The sequence below is a fragment of the Callithrix jacchus genome, chromosome 22, assembly GCF_049354715.1.
Source record: "Callithrix jacchus isolate 240 chromosome 22, calJac240_pri, whole genome shotgun sequence".
Classification (NCBI taxonomy): Eukaryota; Metazoa; Chordata; class Mammalia; order Primates; family Cebidae; genus Callithrix; species Callithrix jacchus.
In genome coordinates this window covers 21,881,793-21,907,500 of record NC_133523.1, presented here as the reverse complement: position 1 = coordinate 21,907,500, position 25,708 = coordinate 21,881,793, and the positions used below count along the sequence as shown (strand labels likewise).

The window sequence follows — 25,708 nt, the reverse complement described above, 5'->3', positions numbered from 1 at the left end:
TTTTGTTTGGATCCATCATTTTTGGGGCCTTATTTAGGTCAGGTCCCACCCTGGAGTCTTGCCTCACAGAACTGATTGAAAGAGATTAGAGTTTTGGCTGGTGAATTCTGCAGCATTTCTAGAGCTGGTGCTCACAATTTTTTGAAACTAAAAAGAGGTAAATGAAAAAAAAAGTATGTTTTTTAGCATTCTAATTTTTTAAATTTTTTGAAAACCAGTGCTTGCAGAGACATTCCATTTAGCAACTTGTTTTCTATTCCTGCAGGTCCAATAGTTTCTCTACAAGTCACAAACAAGTAAATATAAACAAAATCAGAATTTAAAAAAAAATTGGCTGGGGACTGTGGCTCATGCTTGTATTCCCAGTACTTTGGGAGCTGAGGTGGGTAGATCACAAGGTCAAGAGACTGAGACCATTCTGGCCAACATGTGAAATCCCGTCTGTACTAAAAATACAAAAATTAGCTGGGTGTGATGGTGCATACCTGTAGTCCCAGCTACTTGGGAAGCTGAGGTAGGAGGATTGCTTGAATCCGGGAGCCGGAGGTTGCAGTGAGCCGAGGTCACACCACTGCACTCCAGCCTGGTGACAGAGCAAGACTTCATTTCCCACCCCAAAAAAAGAATTTTTAAAAAAATTTGTATTATACTCTTCTGTATTCCTCTCATCTGTCTATATTTAGCTTTTATTCTATACATTTAAAAAAATCAGTGACAGAAAAACAGAAGAAGAAATAGAAATGCTGGGCCTTTATCTAAATCCTAAGAGTACTTATTACTAACTCCCAGGGTGTTATGAGCATTAAATATATAATGTGTTATTCCCAGTGCCGTACTCTATAATATACTCTTGAGCACATAGTACCTACTGAGTAAATATTGCATAGCCCAAGTGTACATACCAGGCACTACCATAAGCACACTGGGCACTGTTTTTTCCAGTGCCAGAAATGCAACCCAGCATTTTTCAGGTCAGAACACCTTGCCTTATACATATGACTCACACTGTCTTCCCAAAGAGGGAAAAAGTTCAGCCAGAAAGCACTACAATAATGACCAAGTCCCAACTGAGTTAATTCGTGAGTGTATAATCAGGAAAAAGGAGGAATCCAAAAATCAAGGAACAGATGGGATCTGTGACTGGATCTTGTTTCATTCCAATTCTAAATCTGACTTGAATATTCCTGGACTTATAAAGTATCAAGGAGGTGACTGGAAGTTGTGGATATCTGGGTATAAATTATATCCGTGAGTTTGGGGAGGGAAGATCAGAATTCCCTTGAATTGTGTATTCATATTGTAGAAGAAGAGGAAGAAATTCAGGTACAGAAAACATGTTTAAATAGCCTAAATGATGGTGCTTGGTCAGTCTTGGTTCTAAAGGTATCAAACAAGGAAGCAAAAGTTTTCAAACTGCTGCATACTTTGACAAGGAAAATCTGTATTTGTCTTCTGATCTACATTTGTGACATGTCAAGTAACTTCTTTAGCATTTTTTTGCAGACAGTCTGTTATGCTCTGTGGTTTCAGATGTGCAATAATTTGTACAATGGTTTATTCCCTAGTATGCCTTGAACAGAACAAATGTTTTTTTCTATATAGTTCTTTTTCTTAATAAATATGTAATATAAATTTAAGCAAATTTCTATTTTGTATATTTGTAAACTACAAAGTAAAATGAACATTTTTTGGAGTTTGTATTTTGCATACTCAAGGTGAGAATTAAGTTTTAAATCTACAATTTTTCTGAAAAAAAAAACAAACAGATTTTCACGATAGAGTTAATCGTTTTTCTCTTCATTATTATCTCTATGCAGCTGATATACACCAATAATCACATTTAATCTGGCACCTGCCTTTCTTAGATTTTATTTGCTGATACACACCAATATTCACATTTAATCTGGCACCTGTTTTTCCTAGATTTTATTTGCATCTGTCTATTTTTGAAAAATGAGGCTCTTTGTTTACAGGCCAGAAAAACTGGGGAAAACACAGGCTCCTTCACTTGCTGAATGTTTGACAAAGGTTCTTTTTAAGCCAAAAACAGGCATTACTAGTGAGTTTGTCAAATCCTGAAACTCAGACTTTATTCCAGATGTTTTAAAATAAATATGCATAACAATATCTCCAGTTAATTGTACACATTAAAATTTGAGAGTTGTCTTCTAACTCAATTATGTCTTTTTGATTTGAAAAATATACAAGACTTATTCTGATGATGTAAATGTAGCACTTGGCACCAATATGGCCACAAGAAGGCAACACTGAAATGCGGCTCCCAGCACATGAGACACAGGGCTAGAAGACTTCACGATTCCAAACAAGGTGCTGGGTTCGTTTCAGTGGGACTGATAAAGCACTGAAAATAGCCCAGGGAAGAAGCTGCAGGGCAAAAGCTGTCTAGCGGGGCAAATCAAGACATGGGGGGTGCATCCCCACCTGAAACATGCAGCCAGCTCAGAGGGTCAGGGGACTTCACCCCCTCAGTGCTCCGATTCAGATCCTGTGCTTACCTCATCCCTCCTATAACTCACATTCCATGAGAGCCCTGCCAGACTGTGGGGCAGCATGGGTTGCTGATGCAAATCTGAGCAGCAGCTCCCGCCAGGTGTGTGTGGCAAGTTGTCACATGGACCTGGGTGGGAGTTTGGACTAATGCCAGTGGGACAGACTGTCCCACAGAGGGAGGTAGAATTGAAAGCAGGAAAACAGACCATAAGGCCTGGCAGGCCCCACCTCCCCAGAACTTAAACTGAAGCCCTTGCTAGAGAACTTGGCAGCAGATACACCAGTTTGACCCCAACCAGGAATATCAAGCTCTGGGAGAGATGCCATTGGGAAGGCGGGGCCAATCTCACCTGCAAACAAACTCCAGGAAAGGACCACCCATCCAACAACCTGACTCAACCAGAGAACCTAGCAACGCCTCTACAGGTCAAAAAAAAATATAGCTCCAACCTCAACAGAAAAAACGTCCACTCAGAGATTCCTCCTGAAGTCACCAACTTCAAAGATCAAAGGGAGATAAATCCATGAAGATGGGAAAAAGCAGTGCAAAAAGGATGAAACCATCAAAGAAAAGAATGCCTCTTCTTCTCCCAGAGATCACAACTTTTCACCATCAAGGGAACAAAAAAGACAGAATTAATTTTGAGGAATTGACAGAAGTAAGCTTCAGAAGGTGGGTAATAACAAACTTCTCTGAGTTAAAATATTATGTTTTAACCCAATGCAAAGAAACTAAGAACCTTGAAAAAAGGTTAGACGAAATGCTAACTAGAATAACCAGCTTAGAGAAGAACATAAACGACTCGATGGAGCTGAAAAACACAGCACGAAAACTTGTGTTGAAAACAAGTTTTAACAGCTGAATCAAGCAGAAAAAAGGATATCAGAGGTAGCAGATCAAATCAATGAAATAAAGTAAGAAGGCAAGATTAGAGAAAAAAGAATGAAAAAAATGAACAAAGTCTCCAAGACCTATGGGATTATATGAAAAGACGTAATCTACGCTTGATTGGCGTACCTGAATGTGATCGGAAGAATGAATCCAAGTTGGAAAACACTCTTTAACATGTTATCCAAGAGAATGTTCCCAACCTAACAAGGCAGGCCAACATTCAAATTCAGGAAATACAGAGAGCACCACAAAGATATTCCTCAAGAAGAGCAACCCCAAGGCACATAATTGTCAGATTCACAGGGTTGAAATAAAGGAAAAGATTCTAAGGACAGCTAGAGAGAAATATCAAGTCACCCACAAAGGAAAGACCATCAGACTCACAGCGGATCTCTCAGCAGAAACCCTACAAGCTGGAAGGCACTAGGGGCCAATATTCAACATCCTTAAAGAAAAGAGCTTTCAACCCGGAATTTCATATCTGACCAAACTAAACTTCATAAGTGAAGCAGAAATAAAATTCTTTGTGAACAAGCAATTGCTGAGAGATTTTGTCACTACAAGACCTGCCTTACAAGAGGTGCTGAAGGAAGTATTAAATGGGGAATGAACAACCAGTACCAGACACCGCAAAAATGTACCAAATAGTAAAGAACAGTGACGCAATGAAGAAGTCACATCAACTAATGGGCAAAACAACCAGCCAGTAACAAAATAGCAGGATCAAATTCAAACATAACAATATCAACATTGAATATAGATGGCCTAAATGCCCCAATCAAAAGACACAGACTGGCAAACTGGATAAAAAGTCAAGACCCATTGGTATGCTGTATTCAGAAGACCCATCTCACATCCAAAGACTCACATAGACTCAAAATGAAGGGATGTAAGAAGCTTTACCAAGCAAATGGAAAGCAAAATAAAGCACGGGTAGCAATCCTAGTCTCTGATAAAATGTGATGGAAGGGATGGAAGATTTACCAAGCAAATGGAAAGCAAAAAAAAAAAAAGCATGGGTAGCAATCCTAGTCTCTGATAAAATGGACTTTAAACCAACAAAGATCAAAAGAGACAAGGACATTACATAATGGTTAAAGGATCTATGCAACAAGAAGAGCTAACTATCCTAAATATATATGCACCTAATGCAGGAGCACCCAGATACATAAAGCAAATTCTTAATGACCTATAAAGAGAGACACCCACACAATAATATTGGGAGACTTTAACACTCCACTGACAATATTGGACAGATCAACAAGACAGAAAGTCAACAAGGATATTCAGGACTTGAATGCAGATTTGGACTAAGCAAACCTAATAGACGTTTATAGGACACTCCACCCCAAATCCACAGAATACACATTATTCTCAGCACCACATTGCACTTACTCCAAAATTGACCACATAATTGGAAGTAAATCACTCCTTGGCAAGTGCAAAAGAATGGAAATCATAACAAACAGCCTCTCAGACCACAGCATAATCAAATTAGAACTTGGGATTAAGAAAAGCACTCAAACTGTACAATCACATGGAAACTGAACAACTTGCTCCTAAATGATGAATGAATAAACAATGAAATGAAGGCAGAAATAAAAGTGTTCTTTACAACCAACAACAATGAAGACACAACATACCAGATCCTATTGGACACATTTAAAGTAGTGTCTGGAGGGAAATTTATACCAATAAAGGCCCACATAAGAAACAAGGAAAGATCTAAAATCGACACCCTATTGTCAAAATTGAAAGAGCAAGAGGAGCAAGATCAAGAAAACTCAAGAGCAAGCAGAAGACAAGAAATAACTAAGATCAGAGCAGAACTGAAGGAGATAGAGATATAAAAACTCTTCAGAAAAATCAATAAATCCAGGAGATTGTTTATTGAAAATGATCAACAAAATAGCCTGCTAACTAGACTAATAGAAAAGAGGAAGAATCGAATAGATGGAATAAAAAACGATAAAGGGGAAGATGGCGCTGTGAGAACAACCCAGGATTGAGGCTCTCGCTGGATGCACAGAGAAGGGACATGGATGAATCTGGAGAACATCATCCTCAGCAAACTGACACAAGAACAGAAAACGAAACACCGCATATTCTCACTCATAGGTGGGTGATAAAAAATGAGAACACATGGACACAGAGAGAAGAGTACTAAACACTGGGGTCTATTGGGGGGAAGTGGGGAGGGCCAGTGGGAGGGGGAGGTGGGGAGGGATAGCCTGGGGAGAAATGCCAAATGTGGGTGAAGGGGAGAAAGGAAGCAAAACACACTGCCGTGTGTACCTATGCAACTGTCTTGCATGTTCTGCACATGTACCCCCAAACCTAAAATGCAATAAAAAATTAAAAAAAAAAAACGATAAAGGGGAGATCACCACCAATTCCTCAGAAATTCAAACTACCATCAGAGATTATTGCAAACAACTCTATCCATATAAACCAGTAAATGTGGAAAAAATGGTTACATTCCTGGACACTTGCACACTCCCAAGAATAAGCCAAGAAGTTGAAATGCTGAGTAGATGAATAACAAGGTCTGAAGACAAGGCAGCAATTAATAGCCTACCAACCAAAAAAAGTCCAGGTCCAGATGGGTTGACAGCCAAATTCTACCAGACATACAAAGAAGAGGAGCTGGTACCATTCCCGTTGAAACTATTCCAAACAATACAAAAAGAGGGATACCTCCTTAACTCTTTCTATGAGACCAAAATCATCCTGATACCAAAATCTGGCAGAGACATACTAAAAAATAAAACTTCAGGACAATATCCATGATGAACATTGATTCAAAAAATCTTCGATAAAATAGTGGCAAATCGAATCCAACAGCACATCAAAAAGCTTATCCACCATGATCACGTAAGCTTCATCCCAGGGATGCAAGGCTACCTCAACATACATAATTCTATAAATGTAATTCACCACATAAACAGAACCAAAGACAAAAACCACGATTATCTCAATAGATGCAGAGAAGGTCTTCGACAAAATTCAACAGCCCTTTATGCTAAAAACTCTCAATAAACTGGGTATTAATGGAATGTATCTCAAAACAATAAAAGATATTTATGAGAAACCCACAGCCAATATCATACTGATTGGGCAAAAACTAGAAGAATTCCCTTTAAAAACTGGCACTAGACAATGGTGCCCTCTCTCACCACTCCTATTCAATATAGTATTGGAAGTTCTAGCCAGAGCAATCAGGCAAGAAAAAGAAATAAAGGGCATTCAATTCGGAAAAGAAGAAGTCAAATTGTTTCTATTTGCAGATGACATGATTGTATATTTAGAAGACCCCCTCTTCTCAGCCCAAAACCTGCTTAAGCTGATAAGCAACTTGGCAAAGTCTCAGTATACAAAATCAATGTGCAGAAATCACAAGCATTCTTATACACCAATAACAGACAAACAGCCAAATTATGAGCGAACTCTCATTTACAATTGCTACAAAAAGAATAAAATACCCAGGAATACAACTAACAAAGGATGTAAAAGATCTCTTCAAGGAGAACTACAAACCACTGATCAAGGAAATAAGAGAGGACACAAACAGATGGATAAACATTCCATGCTCATGGTTAGGAAGAATCAGTATTGTGAAAATAGCCATACTGCCCAAAGTAATTTATAGATTCAATGCTATCCCCATCAAGCTACCATTGACCTTCTTCACAGAACTGGAAAAAACTGCTTTAAACTTCATATGGAACCAAAAGAGAGTCCACATAGCCAAGACAATTCTAAGCAAAAAGAACAAAGCTGGAGGCATCACGTTACCTGACTTCAAACTATACTACAAGTCTACAGTAATCAAAACAGCATGGTACTGGTACCAAAACAGATATAAACCAAAGATATGGAACAGAACTGAAGCAGTGCCACACATCGACAATCACCTAATCATTGACAAACCAAACAAAAACAAGCAATGTGGAAAGGATTCCGTTTATTAAATGGTGCTGGGGAAACGGGCTAGCCATATGCAGAAAGCTGAAACTGGACACCTTATACAAAAATTAACTCCAGGTGTATTAAAGATTTAAGCATAAGAACTATCACCATAAAAACCCTAGAAGAAAACCTAGACAACACCATTTAGGACACAGGCACAGGTAAAGGCTCCATGACTAAAACACCAAAAGCAATAGCAACAAAAGCCAAAATAGACAAATGGGATCTAAATAAACTTAAGAGTTTCTGCACTGCAAAAGAAACAATCATTAGAGTAAACTAACAACCAACAGAATGGGAAAAGTTTTTGCAATCTACTCATCAAAGGGCTAATATCTAGAATCTACAAAGAACTAAAGTAGATTTACAAGAAAAAAAAACCCCATTAAAAAGTGGTGAAGGATATGAACAGAAGCTTTTCAAAAGAAGACAAATATGTGGCCAACAAATATATGGAAAAATGTTCATCATTATTTGTCATTAGAGAAATGCAAATCAAAACCACGTTGAGATATCATCTCATGCCAGTTAGAATTGTGATCATTAAAAAATCTGGAGACAACACATGCTGGAGAGGATGTGGAGAAAAAGGAACACTTTTACACTGTTGGTGGGAGTGTACATTAGTTCAACCTTTATGGAAGACAGTGTAGCGATTCCTAAAGGATCTAGAAACAGAAATTCCATTTGACCTAGCAATCCCATTACTGGGTATATACCCAAAGGATTATAAATTGTTCTGTTATAAAGACACATGCACACATATGTTCATGGCAGTGCTGTTTACAATAGCAAAGACCTGGAACCAACCCAAATGCTCATTGATGATAGATTGTACAAAAAAAAAAAAAAATGTGGCACATATACACCGTGCATACTATGTAGCCATGAAAAACATTGAGTTCATGTCCTTTGTAGAGACATGGATGAATCTAGAAACCATCATTCTCAGCAAACCGACACAAGTACAGAAAACAACACTGCATGTTTTCACTCTTAGGCGGGTGATGAACCATGAGAACACTTGGGCACGGGGAGGGGAACAACACTCACAGGGCTAGGTGGGGGGTGGAGGGGAGGAGAGGGAAGGGACAGCAAGGGGGGGCAGGGAGGATGGAGAGGGATAACACCAGGAGAAATGCCTGATGTAGATGATGGGGGGTAGGGCAAATGGAGATAGCAAACCAACATGGCTTGTATGTACCTAAGCAACAGTCCTGCAGAATGCAGGATGTACGCATGTACCCCATATATATGGCACTCAAAAATGTACGTTTGTTATTATGCCCTTAACTTTATAGTCTTTTATCCAGAAAAGTATCTTATATACATAAGTGTTGTGGCTCTTACACCATTCTTTTTTCTGAGTTTGGGAATACATTAAATAATATTTCTGTGTTGAAAATTATTTTATTGAATAATTCAGTCATCCCTATAAGTTAGAAATTGTTCTATTTACTCTCTCATTTTAAATGGAGTCAAATTAAAAATTCCCCATGGCCACTTAGGAAATATGTGTATCTTTTGTTGTGTTTTTCAGGGACAGTTGACATTTAATGATGTGATCATCGAATTCTCTCTGGAGGAGTGGCAATGCCTGGACAAGACTCAGCAGAATTTTTATAGGGATGTTATGTTAGAGAACTACAGAAACCTGGTCTTTGTGGGTGAGGATAATTTTAATTAAACAATTTCTATTATATTCTATAGGTTTCATTTCTCTTTTCTATAGAAGGTGTTTTGGTGATTTATGCTTAGCATAAATGAGTTGTAGATCCTTTTTTTCTGAAAACAGGGATTTGTAATTATAGAAAAAAGTTTTTTAAAAATAATTTTGTTTTTACCTGAACTTTCTACATTTCTGAGTAAATCTGTGTTTTTCAGATCTGTATTTTTCACTCTAGATTATTGGAAATTCCAGAAGTTTAATGGCACAAAAAATAGTTGCCTACACCTTAAAATCTCATTGCCACCACCAACTTTTGATTCAGTAGTGTTAGGTAGTAAAATTAAGGACCTGTACTAATTTAAAATATTTTCTAAATATTTAGAAATTTTTGTTATAAGTTAGTATTGGGGAATTAATTTACTAGAATATTCTCTTTAATGAGCACATTATTTGAGTAATGTGAGCAATATTTATGTTATTTATTTTTAATAAAACAGGTATTGCTGTCTCTAAGCCAGACTTGATAACTTGTCTGAAGGAAGGAAAAGAGCCTTGGAGTATGAGGAGACATGAGATGGTAACTAAACCCCCAGGTATGTGAGAGCAAATACAACAGACAACACAGATGAGAGGTCCAAAAGTCAAGAAAATAGCCAGTTCTCAAAATGTGACCTGGGAAGGTGTGCTCCAAAGGAAGTAGCTTCTGGGAAGACTGAGATTTTTTTAAATTTTACTCTCACATAGGGGCATCTTCTGTTTTATGCTTTAAAATTCTCCAAGGATTCTGTTTTCTTTTTGGTGATCTCCTTTCAAGTTTATAATCAGAGCCAAAGTTGTGTTCATGCCATGTAAGGGACTTGTTTTTTCATTGTCTGACTGCTTTTTCATTGTCATTGGGGACACACAGTTATCTGTATAGTTTTGAAAAACCATGTTGGGCCAGGTGCGGTGGCTCAAACCTGTAATCCCAGCACTTTGGGAGGCCAAGGTGGGTGGATCACAAAGTCAAGAGATCGAGACCATCCTGGTCAACATGGTGAAACCCCGTCTCTACTAAAAATACAAAAATTAGCTGGGCATGGTGGCGCATGCCTGTAATCTCAGCTACTCAGGATGCTGAGGCAGGAGAATTGCCTGAACCCAAGAGGCAGAGGTTGCGGTGAGCCAAGATGGCACCATTGCACTCCAGCCTGGGTAACAAGAGCGAAACTCCGTCTCAAAAAAAAAGAAAAACCATGTTAAAAGAACCTGGCTCTTTTACTTTATATTTACTTTGTCTATTACTATGTGATATGTCTAGTTACTCTTTGTCTTCCTCTATGATTGTAAGCTTCCTGAGACCATAACTAAAAACAGATGCTGGCACATACTTCTTCTACAGGCTGCCAAGCTGTGAGCTAAATAAATCTTTCTTATATAAATTATTTTTTATATGAATTATCTACTCATATTTCTCTATATGCAAAATCACACAGTCTATAATGTTACCTATATTTTCCATTTTCTTATTCTTTTATATGAATTTTCTGTTTATTATTGAAAACGAGATCTGTGTCTACAACCATTATGTTGCTATGTATTTCTTGCTTTACCTTTGTCCATATTTATATATTTTGGAGCCCTATTGTTATACATACCTGTACATATCAATATAGTAGTTACAGATCTTGGTAAACTAACCCATTTTACTATTACATAATAGCAATCTTTGCCTCATACTAGTGCTTAACTTAAAGCATATTATGTCCAATATAATTATGATTACCTCACCCAGTTGTGGCTATTTGCATGAAATATAGATTTTTAAAATTCTATTACATACAGCCTATTTGACTTATTGCTAAAATTGTTCTCATAGAGAATAGATTGTATGCTGCTTTTCTTAAGCCACTTGGGCATCTTATTTCTTTTCCTTTGAGTTAATTAATAAGTTAATAAAAGAGGGTCTCACTCTGTCAACCAGGCTGGTTTACAATGGATTGATTATGGCAGTGAGCTGCAGCCTCAGCCTCTCAAACTCAGATAATTCTCTCATTTCAGTCTCTTAACTAGCTGGGTTACAGGCAGATGCCATTAAAAACCCAACTAGGTTTTTTTGTTTTTGATTTTGTTTGTTTTTTTTCTTTTTTCTTTCTTTTTGTAGAGACAGGGTTTTACTATGTTGCCTATGCTGATCTCAAACTCCTGGAATCAAATAATTAGCCCCCCTTGGCCTCCCAAAGTCCTGAAATTACATTTCCTTTTGTTAAGTAGTTTAATAAATTTATATTTAAATTGATTTCTTAAAGTTACATACCACTTTCATTGTTACGTTTTATGTGTTTTTTGTACGTGGGTTTTTTTTTCTGCTTTCTTGTTTAACTGACTTTAAATTTTGTAGTGGCATGCTTTGCTTATTCTTTCAGCTTATTTTGTATAGTTTCTACAAAATTTTTGTAGCTATCTTGAAAAATGGACACTATTCAAAAAACATCTTAAGATTAATATTTTATCTCATAACAATTTTAATTGAATACAAAAACTATATTTCTATATCTTCCAGTTAATTATATCTAACTGGAAGATATAGAATAACTTCTAATTGGAAGATATATTTCTATACCTTAATATTCGCATTATTTTATATTGTGTATTCAGATTTATGCAGATTTATATTGCGGTTTTTTTATATTCTGTAGAGGAATTTTAAGGGTTTTATACACTATTATGGTAAGAAATTTTATATGTATCTATATAGTTACATTTAGTAGAAAGCTATATATTTATATATGGTTTTTGATACTATTCAGCATCATTTTAGTTTTAAACATAAAAGACTCATTTTAACATTCCTCTTGTTATATAGGCAGAGTCTCACCATTTTTTGGGCTAATCTTTAACTCCTGGTCTCAAGTTATCTGACTGCCTTGGCCTCCTAAAGGTGTAGGATTGCAGGTATGAGCCTCTGTGCCTGGCCACCATGCAGCTTTTTTTTTTTTTTTTTTTTTTAACTGTGCTAGCAGTGATGCACATTCTTACCTTTAATTTTAGAAAGTCTTTATTTTTTTGGTTAAAATAAAATAATTTCTGATCAAGTATTATAGATTGAGAATATTTTTCTTTTATTCAGAATTTTGAAAGTTCTTTTTTTTTTCCATCTTTTATTTTTCTTTATTTTATTTTTCATAAGTTATTTGGGTACAATTGGTATTTGGTTACTTTAGTAAGTTCTTTAGTGGTGATTTGTGGAATTTTTGTGTACCCATCACCCAAGCTGTATATATCATACCCTATTTGTAGGCTTTTATCCTTCATTTCTTTCCCACTCTTTACTCCCAAATCCCCAAAGTCAACTGTATCACTCTTATGCCTTTGCATCTTCATAACTTGCTCCCATGTATCAGTGAGAACATACGGTGTTTGGTTTTCATTTCTGAGTTACTTTACTTAGAATAATAGTCTCCAATCTCATCCAGGTTGCTGTGAATGCCCTTAAGTTATTCCATTTTATGGCTGGAATTTTTTCCATTCTGTGGCTGAGTAGTGTTCCAGCACACACACACACACACACAGAGACACACCATAGTTTCTTTATTCACTTATTATTTAATGGGCCTTTGGGTTGGTTACATATTTTTCTATTGTGAATTCTGCTGCTGTAAATGTACATGCAAGTGTCTTTTTTCATATAATTACTTGTTTTCCTCTGGTTAAATACCCAGTGGTGGGATTGCTCAGTGAAATTGTAGTACAACTTTCAGTCTTTAGGAATCTCCACACTCTTTTTTTTTTTTTTTTTTTTTAGTTTTCTATTTATTTATTTATTTTAATTTTTTATTGGATTTTAGGTTTTGGGGTACATGAGCAGAGCATGTCAGACAGTTGCGTAGGAACACACATGGCAGTGTGCTTTTCTTTCCTTCTCCCCTTCACCCACATTTGGCATTTCTCCCCAGGCTATCCCTCCCCACCACCCCTCCCACTGGCCCTCCCCTTTTTCCCCCAATAGACCCCAGTGTTTAGTACTCCCCTTTCTGTGTCCGTGTGTTCTCATTTTTCATCACCCACCTATGAGTGAGAATATGCGGTGTTTGATTTTCTGTTCTTGGGTCAGTTTGCTGAGGATGACGTTCTCCAGATTCATCCATGTCCCTACAAACGACACAAACTCATCATTTCTGATTGCTGCATAATATTCCATGGTGTATATGTGCCACATTTTTCCAATCCAGTCTATTATCGATGGGCATTTGGGTTGATTCCAGGTCTTTGCTATTGTAAACAGTGCTGCAATGAACATTCGTGTGCATGTGTCCTTATAGTAGAACGATTTATAGTCTTTTGGATATATACCCAGTAATGGGATTGCTGGGTCAAATGGAATTTCTATTTCTAATGCCTTGAGGAATCGCCACACCGTCTTCCACAATGGTTGAACTAATTTACACTCCCACCAACAGTGTATAAGTGTTCCTTTTTCTCCACATTTTCTCCAGCATCTGTTGTCTCCAGATTTTTTAATGATCGCCATTCTAACTGGCATGAGATGGTATCTCAATGTGGTTTTGATTTGCATCTCTCTGATGACCAGTGACGATGAGCATTTTTTCATATGATTGTTGGCCTCATATATGTCTTCTTTGGTAAAGTGTCTGTTCATATCCTTGGCCCACTTTTGAATGGGCTTGTTTGTTTTTTTCCTGTAAATCCGTTTGAGTTCTTTGTAAATTCTGGATATCAGCCCTTTGTCAGATGGGTAAACTGCAAAAATTTTTTCCCATTCTGTTGGTTGCCGATCCACTCTAGTGACTGTTTCTTTTTCCGTGCAGAAGCTGTGGAGTTTCATTAGGTCCCATTTGTCTATTTTGGCTTTTGTTGCCAATGCTTTTGGTGTTTTGTTCATAAAGTCCTTGCCTACTCCTATGTCCTGGATAGTTTTGCCTAGATTTCCTTCTAGGGTTTTTATGGTGCCAGGTCTTATGTTTAAGTCTTTAATCCATCTGGAGTTAATTTTAGTGTAAGGTGTCAGGAAGGGGTCCAGTTTCTGCTTTCTGCACATGGCTAGCCAGTTTTCCCAACACCATTTGTTAAACAGGGAATCCTTTCCCCCTTGCTTGTTTTTGTCAGATTTATCAAAGATTGTATAGTTGTACATATGTTGTGTTGCCACCGGTGCCTCTGTTCTGTTCCATTGGTCTATATCTCTGTTTTGGTACCAGTACCATGCTGTTTTGATTACTGTAGCCTTGTAGTATAGTTTGAAATCTGGTAGTGTGATGCCCCCCGCTGTGTTCTTTTTGCTTAGAATTGACTTGGCTATGCGGGCTCTCTTTTGGTTCCATATGAAGTTCATGGTGGTTTTTTCCAGTTCTGTGAAGAAAGTCAATGGTAGCTTAATGGGGATAGCGTTGATTCTGTAAATTACTTTGGGCAGTATAGCCATTTTCACGATATTAATTCTTCCTAACCATGGACATGGAATGTTTCTCCATCTGTTTGTGTCCTCTCTGATTTCGTTGAGCAGTGGTTTGTAGTTCTCCTTGAAGAGGTCCCTTACATTCCTTGTGAGTTGTATTCCAAGGTATTTTATTCTTTTTGTAGCAATTGTGAATGGCAGTTCGTTCTTGATTTGGCTTTCTTTAAGTCTGTTATTGGTGTAGACGAATGCTTGTGATTTTTGCACATTGATTTTATATCCTGAGACTTTGCTGAAGTTGCTTATCAGTTTCAGGAGTTTTTGGGCTGAGGTGATGGGGTCTTCTAGGTATACTATCATGTCATCTGCAAATAGAGACAATTTGGCTTCCACCTTTCCTATTTGAATACCCTTTATTTCTTTTTCTTGCCTGATTGCTCTGGCTAGAACTTCCAGAACTATGTTGAATAGGAGTGGTGAAAGAGGGCATCCTTGTCTAGTGCCAGATTTCAAAGGGAGTGCTTCCAGTTTTTGCCCATTCAGTATGATATTGGCTGTTGGTTTGTCATAAATAGCTTTTATAACTTTGAGATACGTTCCATCGATACCGAGTTTATTGAGGGTTTTTAGCATAAAGGGCTGTTGAATTTTGTCAAATGCCTTCTCTGCGTCAATTGAGATAATCATGTGGTTTTTGTTTTTGGTTCTGTTTATGTGGTGAATTACGTTGATAGACTTGCGTATGTTGAACCAGCCTTGCATCCCCGGGATGAATCCTACTTGATCATGGTGAATAAGTTTTTTGATTTGCTGTTGCATTCGGCTTGCCAATATTTTATTGAAGATTTTTACATCTATGTTCATCATGGATATTGGCCGGAAGTTTTCTTTTCTTGTTGGGTCTCTGCCGGGTTTTGGTATCAGGATGATGTTGGTCTCGTAAAATGATTTGGGAAGTATTCCCTCTTTTTGGATTGTTTGAAATAGTTTTAGAAGGAATGGTACCAGCTCCTCTTTGTGTGTCTGGTAGAATTCGGCTGTGAACCCGTCTGGACCTCAGCTTTTTTTGTGTGGTAGGCTCTTAATTGCTGCCTCTACTTCAGACCTTGTTATTGGTCTATTCATAGTTTCAGCTTCCTCCTGGTTTAGGCTTGGGAGGACACAGGAGTCCAGGAATTTATCCATTTCTTCCAGGTTTACTAGTTTATGTGCATAGAGTTGTTTGATATTCTCTGATGATGGTTTGAATTTCTGTGGAATCTGTGGTGATTTCCCCTTTATCATTTTTTATTGCATCTATTTGGTTGTTCTGGCTTTTATTTTTAATCAATCTGGCTAGTGGTCTGTCTACTTTGTTGATCTTTTCAAAAAACCAGCTCTTGGATTTATTGATTTTTGGAAGGGTTTTTCGTATCTCAATCTCCTTCAGTTCAGCTCTGATCTTAGTTATTTCTTGTCTTCTGCTGGGTTTTGAGTTCTTTTGATCTTGGTCCTCTAGCTCTTTCAATTTTGACGATAGGGTGTCAATTTTGGATCTCTCCATTCTCCTCATATGGGCACTTATTGCTATATACTTGCCTCTAGAGACTGCTTAAAATGTGTCCCAGAGGTTCTGGCGTGTTGTGTCTTCGTTCTCATTGGTTTCGAAGAACTTCTTTTTTTTTTTTTTTTGGGGGGGGAGGAAGGCAGGAAGGAAGGGAATAAGGACAGTAGGGAGGAAGGAAGGGATGAAGGAAGGAAGGAAGGGAGGAAGCGGGGAGGGAGGGAGGGAGGGAGGGAAGGGAAGAAAAGAAATCAAGCAATGAAAGAGACATTGCCGACCTGGATCTAGAGGTTTACAAGTTGATTTCTTTTTTTTGAGAGAAGGAAAGAAAAAAAAAATAAGTAAAGGAGAGGAAGAAAGAGGAAGAGAAAGAGGGAGAGTAAATGGAAATATTGCTTTATTTTGAAAAAAATTGGGTATTAATAATGGCCAATCAGTGTTTCATTTAAACTTATGGGTAGGTGTGATGTGGTATTGACAAGAATGTATATTTTGTGTATTTGAAGTGGAGAGCTCTATAAATATTTATTAAGTTTACTTGTTCCGGATCTGAGTTCGAGTCCTTGATATCCTTATTAATTTTCTGTCTCATTGAATCTAAGTCTCCTATCTGGGTGTTAGGATCATTAGCTCTTGTTGTTGCATTGATCCTTTTACCACTATATCTTTGTTGCTTTAAAATCTATTTTATCCGATACAAGAATTGCAACTCCTGCTTTTTATTTATTTATTATTTATTTTTGCTCTCCATTTGGTTGGTAAATCTTTCTCCATCCCTTCGTTTTGAGTCTTTGTGTATCCTTGCATGTGAAACAGGTCTGGATGTAATATGCCGTTGGGTTTTGGCTGTGTCTTTTGATTGGGAATTCAGTCAATTTAAATTTAGGGTTACTGCCATTTGATGTTGACTGGTTGTTTTATCCATTTGTTGGTGTAAATTCCTCTTTATGTTGGTGCTCTTTACTTTTTGGTGTATTTTTAGAAAGGCTAATACTGGTTGTTTCTTTCTGTGTGTAATGCTTCTTTCAGAAGCTCTTGTAAAGCAGGCCTGGTGGTAATAAAATCTCTGAGTTCTTGCTTGTTCATAAAAGATTTTATTTTTCCTTCAGTTGTGAAGCTTAGTTTGGCTGGATATGAAATTCTGGGCTGAAGGTTCTGTTCTTTGAGGATGTTGAATATTGGCCCCCACTCTCTTCTGGCCTGTAGAGTTTCTGCCGAGAGATCTGCTGTAAGTCTGATGGGCTTGCCTTTGTGGGTAATCTGACCTTTCTCTCTGGCTGCCCTTAGTATCCTCTCCTTCGTTTCAACCCTGGTGAATCTAACGATTATGTGCCTTGGGGTTGCTCTTCTTGAGGAATATCTTTGTGGTTTTCTCTGTATTACCTGGGGTTGAATGTTGACCTGCTTTGCTAGTTTAGGAAAATTTTCCTGAATAATATCCTGAAGGGTACTTTCCAGCTTGGATTCATTCTCTCCGTCGCATTCAGGTACACCTATCAAACGTAAATTTGGTCTTTTCAAATAGTCCCACATTTCTTGGAGACTTTGCTCATTCCTTTTTATCCTTTTTTCTCTAATCTTTTCTTCACGTTTTATTTCATTAAGTTGGACTTTGACCTCTGACATCCCTTCTTCTGCTTGAACAATTCGAGTGTTTAAACCTGTGCATACTTCTCGGAGTTCCTGTATTGTATTCTTCAGTTCCATTAATTCACTCATACTCCTCTCTAAGTTGTCTATTCTCAATAGGATTTCATCAAACCTTTTTTCAAAGTTCCTAGTTTCTTTACGTTGGGCTACAACATGTTCTTTTAACTCACCGAAGTTTGTTATTATCCATTCCTTGAAGAGTGATTCTGTCATCAGGAGGCGCTCGTTCTCCATCAAGCCTTATTCCATTGTTGATGTGGAACTGTGATCATCTTTAGAGGGAGAGGTGTTCTGACTTTGAGTATTCTCAGCTTTTTTACGCTGGTTTCTTCCCGTCATTGTAAATTTATCCTCCTGTCGTCTTTGAAGTTACCAACTTTCAGATTAGGTCTCTTGAGTGGATGTCCAGGTTGTTGGTTCCCAGGGCCAGAGCAGCGGCGTTAAAACTGATGGTGCTTTTCTGCCCAGGATTCTCCTGTCGGGCTTCCTTCTTGTTTCCGTAGTAAGCGACTCTGCCTTCCCGGGGCTCCAAACCTCGGTCAGAAGGGGATCCTGTCCCGTTTACTCTGCGCCGAGCTGCCGCGACGAGGTGCCGGCGGAACCGCTGCGCCGACCACGAGAGTTGCGCTGGCGACTTGTGTGTTTCCACCACTGGGGGATCTTCTGCTTCGTGAGCGACCAGACTTTGTCTGAAAGTGTGGCGTCCTCTAGTTCTCCGCGCCTTCCCTGAGAGCTGCAATCCCGGGATGTTAGCGATTGGCCATCTTGGATCGTTCCTCGAAGAACTTCTTTATTTGTGACTTCATTTCATTGTTTACCCAGTCAACATTCAAGAGCCAGTTGTTCAGTTTCCATGAAGCTGTGCGGTTCTGGGTTGGTTTCTGTATTCTGAGTTCTAACTTGATTGCACTATGGTCTGAGAGGCTGTTTGTTATGATTTCAGTTGTTTTGCATTTGTTGAGCAGTGCTTAACTTTCAATTATGTGATCAATTTTAGAGTAGGTGTGATGTGGTGCTGAGAAGAATGTATATTCTGTGGATTTGGGGTGGAGAGTTCTGTAAATGTCTATCAGGTTTGCTTGCTCCAGGTCTGAGTTCAAGCCCCGGATATCCTTGTTGATTTTCTGTGTGGTTGATCTGTCTAATATTGACAGTGGAGTGTTAAAGTCTCCCACTATTTTTGTGTGGGAGTCTTAGTCTCTTTGTAAGTCATTAAGAACTTGCCTTATGTATCTGGGTGCTCCTGCATTGGGTCCATATATGTTTAGGATCGTTAGCTCTTCTTGTTGTATCGATCCTTTTACCAGTATGTAATGGCCTTCTTTGTCTCTTTTGATCTTTGTTGCTGTAAAGTCTATTTTATCAGAGATGAGAATTGCAACTCCTGCTTTTTTTTGCTCTCCATTTGCTTGGTAAATCTTCCTCCATCCCTTTATTTTGAGCCTTTGTGTATCCTTGCATGTGAGATGGGTTTCCTGGATACAGCACACTGATGGGTTTTGGATATTTATCCAATTTTCCAGTCTGTGTCTTTTGATTGGTGCATTTAGTCCATTTACATTTAGGGTTAATATTGTTATGTGTGAATTTGATACTGCCATTTTGATGCTAAGTGGCTGTTTTGCCTGTTAGTTGTTGTAGAGTCTTCATTATGTTGATGCTCTTTAACTTTTAGTGTGATTTTGGAATGGCTGGTACTGGTTGTTCCTTTCTATGTGTAGTGCCTCTTTTAGGAGCTCTTGTAAAGCTGGCCTGGTGGTGACAAAATCTCTGAGTACTTGCTTGTTTACAAAGGATTTTATTTTTCCTTCACTTCTGAAGCTCAGTTTGGCTGGATATGAAATTCTGGGTTGAAAGTTCTTTTCTTTAAGAATGTTGAATATTGGCCCCCACTCTCTTCTGGCTTGTAGTGTTTCTGCCGAGAGATCTGCTGTGAGTCTGATGGGCTTCCCTTTGTGGGTAACTCGACCTTTCTCTCTGGCTGCCCTTAGTATTTTCTCCTTTATTTCAACCTTGTTGAATCTGACGATTATGTGCCTTGGGGTTGCTCTTCTTGCAGAATATCTTTGCGGTGTTCTCTGTATTTCCTGCATTTGAGTGTTGGCCTTTCTTGCTAGGTGGGGGAAGTTTTCCTGGATGATGTCCTGAAGAGTATTTTCCAGGTTGGATTCATTCTCTTCGTCCCCTTCTGGTACACCTATCAAACGTAGATTAGGTCTTTTCACATAATCCCACATTTCTTGGAGACTTTGTTCATTCCTTTTTGCGCTCTTTTCTCTAATCTTGGTTTCTCGTTTTATTTCATTGAGTTGGTCTTCGACTTCAGATATTCTTTCTTCTGCTTGGTCAATTCGGCTATTGAAACTTATGCATGCTTCGCGAAGTTCTCGTATTGTGTTTTTCAGCTCCTTTAATTCATTCATATTCCTCTCTAAGTTATCCATTCTTGTTATCATTTTCTCATATCTTTTTTTAAGTTCCTTAGTTTCTTTGCATTGATTTAATACATGATCTTTTAGCTCACAAAAGTTTCTCATTATCCACCTTCTGAAGTCTAATTCCGTCATTTCGTCACAGTCATTCTCCGTCCAGCTTTGCTCTCCTGCTGGTGAGGAGTTTTGGTCCTTTCTAGGAGGCGAGGTGTTCTGGTTTCGGGTGTTTTCCTCCTTTTTCGCTGGTTTCTTCCCATCTTTGTGGGTTTATCCACTTGTCGTCTGCGTAGTTGCTGACTATTTGGGTCTCTGAGTGGACACCCAGATTGTTGATCATGAAGTATTTCTGTTACTTGGTTTTCCTTCTACCAGCCTAGCCCCTTCACTGTACGACTGCTGAGGTCCACTCCAGGCCCTGCTTGTCTGGGGTGCACCTCTAGCAGCTGTGGCACAGTGAGGGATGCTACCCGTTCCTTTTTCTGCTATCTTTGTCCCAGGATGATGCCTGCCAAATGTCAGTCTTTTGGATATAGAGGGGTCAGGGAGCTGCTTGAGGAGACAGTCTGTACTTTTTTGGAGCTCAATTGCTGAGCTGTGAGCTCTGTTGTTCATTCAGGGCTGTTAGGCTGCTATGTTTGATTCTGCTGCAACAGAGCTCATTAAAAAAACCCTTTTTTTCTCAAATGCTCTATGTTGGGGGGTTTGGGCTTTATTTTTCGATGTCCGATGAGGTGTCCTGCCCAGCTAGAAGGCAGACTAGCCACTGTTTGGCTGCCGAGGCTCCGCCCTGCCGTTGTGTGATTTGCCCTGTTCCTGCAGGCTCTGCTGTGGTCTCTGCCACGCCCTGCAGCGGAGTCTCTTCGTTGTAGCGTGTTGCCTCAGCAACGGCAGGCTGCGTCAGCAGTGGGCGTGTATCTCAGTAGGGACGGGTTGCCTCGGCAACGGCTGGCTGCGTCAGCAGTGGGCGTGTATCTCAGTAGGGATGGGTTGCCTCGGCAATGGCTGGCTGAGTCAGCAGTGGGCGTGTATCTCAGTTGGGGCGGGTAGCCTCGGTAGTCGTGGACGCCCCTCCCCCACAGAGCGTCTCGGACCGTCTGCTCGGGATAGTTTGAAATCGCGGTTTTGTTCGTCCCACTGGGTGTCCCAAACGATCTGTCCCTGCAATCCCCTGGGCTGGCCTACTGTCCAAGTCTCGTTCAGTCTCAAGTCCAGCCCTCTCAAGTCTCAGGTTGCCAGTTCAACAGGGCACCCGGACAAGCGTGCCCTGTGGGGATTGCTGGGTAGGGCCGGCCGCTGCCGCCCTGGCTGCTGGCTTCACCAGGCAGACCTACTGCCTGGTGTCCCGTGTCTTTTTTATACTTGGGAGTTTCCCCGTTCTGTGGGCAACAAAGATCAGTCTGGAAATGCAGCTCCGACTCACCGTTTGTGGATTCAACGAGAGCTCCAATCCTGGGTTGTTATTACAGCGCCATCTTGAGTCCTCCCTCCACACTCTTTTCTATAGTGTTTGTATTAGTTAACATTCCCACCGGCAGTGTAGAACTATTCCCTGATCACTACAACCACACCAACATCTATGGGTTTTGTTTGTTTATTTTTAATAAGTTATTTGGGTACAATTGGCATTTGGTTACTTTAGTAAGTTCTTTAGTGGTCATTTGTGGAATTTTTGTGTACCCATCACCCAAGCTGTATATATTATACCCTATTTGTAGGCTTTTATCCTTCAATAAGGATTGTTTGTTTTTTATTATGGCCATTTTTGCAGGGATAAGGTGGTATTGTATTGTGATTTTGATTTGCATTTTCCTGATCATTAACGATGTTGAGTATTTTTTTTTTAATGTGTTTGTTGGGTATCTGTATATCTTCTGTTCAAAGTTGTCTATTTGTGTCCTTAGCTCAGTTTTGATGAGATTGTTTTCTTCTTGCTGATTTATTTGAGTGCATTGTTGATTCTGTATATTTGTCTTTCATCAGATGTATAAATTGTGAAGATTTTCTCCTATTTTGTGGATTGTCTCTTCACTCTGCTGTTCTTTTGCCATGTAAAAGCTCTTTTATTTAATTCTCAATTTTGACACTATTCCACTAGATAGAGAACTCTTCATAATTTATCTTTCTTTTCATTGCATTTGCTTTTTGGTTCTTGATCATAAAATTCTTGTCTAAGCCAATGTCTAGAAGGGTTTTTCCAATGTTATCTCCTAGAATTTTTATAGCTTCAGGTCTTAATTTAGGTCCTTAATCTGTCTTTAGTTGATTTTTGTATGAGGTAAAATATGAGAATCCAGGTTTATTCTTCTAAATTTGGCTTGTCAATTATACCAGCACCATTTTTTTAAAAGAGTGTCTTTTCTCCACTTTATGTGTTTGCTTTGTCGAAATTCAGTTGGCTGTAAGTATCTGGATTTATTTCTGAGTTCTCTTTTCTGTTCCATTGGTTTATGTTCCTGTTTTTATGCCAGTACCATGCTGTTTTTATGACTATGGCTTTATAGTATAGTTTTATATAAGGTAGTATGATGTCTTTAGATTTGTTTTTTTTGCTTAGTCTTGCTTTGGCTATAGTATTTTGATGGGAATTGCATTGAATTTGTAGATTGCTTTTGGCACTATGGCCATTTTCACAATATTGATTCTACCCATCCATAAGCATGGAATGTGTTTCCATTTGTTTGTGTTATCTATAATTTCTTTCAACAGTGTGTTGTAGTTTTACTTCCTTGATTAGGTACATTCCTAAGATTTTTATTTTTTGTTTTGTTTTCACAGCTGTTGTAAAAGGGGTTGAGTTCTTGATTTGACTGTCTGCTTTGTCACTGTTGGTGTCTAGAAGTGCTACTGATTTGTCTACATCAATTTTGTATCTGAAAACTTCACTGAATTATTTCATTGCCTTTAGGAGCTTTATTGAAAAGTCTAGGGTTTTGAAAGTGATGCTATTTATTTCTATTTTCTGCTTGCTCTGTGTAGGACTTCCCGTACTGTGTTGAAGAGGCACAGTGAGAATGGGCATCCTTCTTTGTTCCAGTTCTCAGAGGGAATGCTTTCAACTTATCCTCATTCAGTATTATTTTGGCTTTGGGTTTGTGATAGATGGCTTTTATTATACGGAATGCTGAATTTTGTTGAATGCTTTTTCTTCATCTATTGAGAGTATCATGTGATTTTTGTTTTTATTTCTTTTTATGTGGTGTATCACATTTACTGACTTGCATATGTTAAACCATCGCTGCATCACTGGTATGAAACCCACTCGATAATGGTGGATTCTCTTTTTGATACGTTTTTGGATTCAGTTAGCCAGTATTTTCTTTTTCTTTCTTTCTTTTTTTTTTTTTTTTTGACGGAGTTTTGCTCATTACCCAGGCTGGAGTGTAATGGCGCGATCTCGGCTCACTGCAACCTCCGCCTCCTGGGTTCAAGCAGTTCTCCTGCCTCAGCCTCCCGAGTAGCTGGGACTACAGGCGCACGCCACCATGCCCAGCTAATTTTTGTATTTTTAGTAGGATGGGGTTTCACCATGTTGACCAGGATGGTCTTGATCTCTTGACCTCGTGATCCACCCACCTCAGCTTCCCAAGGTGCTTGGGATTATAGGCATGAGCCACCGCACCCACCCAGCCGTTTAGCCAGTATTTTCTTAAGGATTTTAGCATCTATTTTCATGAGGGACATCAGTTTGTGGTTTTCTTTTTTGGTTAATGCCCTTTTCTTTTTTTGGTGTTAGGGTGATGCTGGCTTCATAGAATAAATTACAAAGGGCTCCTTATTTTTGAGTTCAATAGTGTCAATAGAGTTGGTACAAATTTTTTTTTCAGTGTTTTGTAGAATTCTGCTATAAATCTGTCTGGCCCTAGACTGTTCTTGGTTGGTAGTTTTTTTGTACACATTTACTCTTATTGTAAGAAAGTGGCTTGTATAGTTGTAGCATTTAAAACAGCATCATCTTTCTGCTGAAACAAAAAGAAAATGTAAAAATAAACAAATAAAATTACAACAGAGAATGTCATTTCCAAATAAGATTCTACAGCTCCTGCTGCTTCTTCCATTGAGTGGCAGAGCTTAAGTCATCATGTGGAGAGAATTTATTTTAAGAGTGTGATCTTAGGCTAGGTGCTGTAGCTCATGCCTGTAATTCTGGCACTTTGGGAGGCCAAGGTGGGCAGATCATGAGGTCAAGAGATTGAGACCATCCTGACCAACATGGTAAAACCCCATCTCTACTGAAAAAACATACTAAATTTAGCCAGGGGTGGTCTCATACACCTGTAGTTTCAGCTACTTGGGAGGTTGAGATAGAAGAATCACTTGAAACAGGAGGTGGAGGTTGCAGTGATCCAAGATTGTGCCACTGCACTCCAGCCTGGTGTCAGAGCAAGACTCTATCTCAAAAAAAAAAAAAAAAAAAAGTCATCTTAAACTGCAAGGAGATCTGTCAAATATCACAACTAAACATGTCAAAGGAGAAGGCATGTTGTCAGAATGTCCACTTAACCTACTCAAACATCTCAAAAGCACCCTTTGCTGACCTTCTATAACTTTAGTTTTTGAAGGTTTTTTTTAAACAAGAGAAAGTAGACAGATACATGTTGGTAGATGCCAACTCTTCATATTTTTCCACAGAGCTTGGTGGTGATGATTCCCTACAGATTTTGTTCAGACAGAAAGAGATTTAAATGAATTTTGAACAGAAAGGGGTAGAGACTCTTCTTCCATTGTATTCTGCTCAAGGTATTTCACCCAAAATAAGTCCCACACAATAATAGTAGGAGACTTTAACACTCCACTGTCAATAGTAGACAGATCAACCAGACAGAAAATTAACAAGGTTATCCACGACTTGAACTCAGACCTGGAACAAGCAAACCTAATAGACATTTACAGAATTTTCCACCCCAAATCCACAGAATATACATTCTTCTCAGCACCACATCACACCTACTCTAAAATTGACCACATAATTGGAAGTAAATCACTCCTCAGCAAATGCAAAAGAATGGAAGTCATAACAGTCTCTCAGACCACAGTGCAATCAAGTTAGAACTCAGAATTGAGAAACTAACTCAGAACCGCACAGCTTCATGGAAACTGAACAACTGGCTCTTGAATGTTGACTGGGTAAAGAGTGAAATGAAGGCAGAAATAAAGATGTTCCTTAAATCCAGCGAGAATGAAGACACATACCAGAATCTCTGGGACACATTTAAAGCAGTCTCTAGAGGAAAATATAGCAATAAGTGCCCACATGAGAACCAAGGAGAAATATAAAATTGACAGCCTATTGTCAAAATTGAAAGAACTAGAGGAGCAAGATCAAAAAAATTCAAAACCTAGCAGAAGACAAGAAATAACTAAGATCAGAGCAGAACTGAAGGAGATAGAGACACAAAAAAACCTTCAAAAAATCAATAAATCCAGGAGCTGGTTTTTCAAAAAGATCAACAAAATAGACCACTAGCCAGATTAATAAAAAAGAAAAGAGAATAATTAAATAGATGCAAAAAAATGATAAAGATATCAGCACAGATTCCACAGAAATTCAAACCATCATCAGTTTATTACAAACAACTCTATGCACATAAACTAATAAACGTGGAAGAAATGGATAAATTCCTGTGCAGTTGTCTTCTCCCAAGCCTAA

At 38.6% G+C, this 25,708-nt stretch overlaps 1 protein-coding gene across 2 annotated transcripts in view; it reads left to right on the top strand.

Moving 5' to 3' along the window:
- Nucleotides 1-25,708, top strand: part of LOC103789862 (uncharacterized) — a 73,272-nt gene that overhangs the window by 26,127 nt on the left and 21,437 nt on the right. For both annotated transcript variants that reach the window (XM_017967891.4, XM_035285488.3), the window contains exons 2-3: nt 8,913-9,039; nt 9,539-9,634. In XM_017967891.4, the coding sequence (XP_017823380.3) occupies nt 8,913-9,039; nt 9,539-9,634 (223 nt within the window). The remainder of the gene's footprint in view (nt 1-8,912; nt 9,040-9,538; nt 9,635-25,708) is intronic.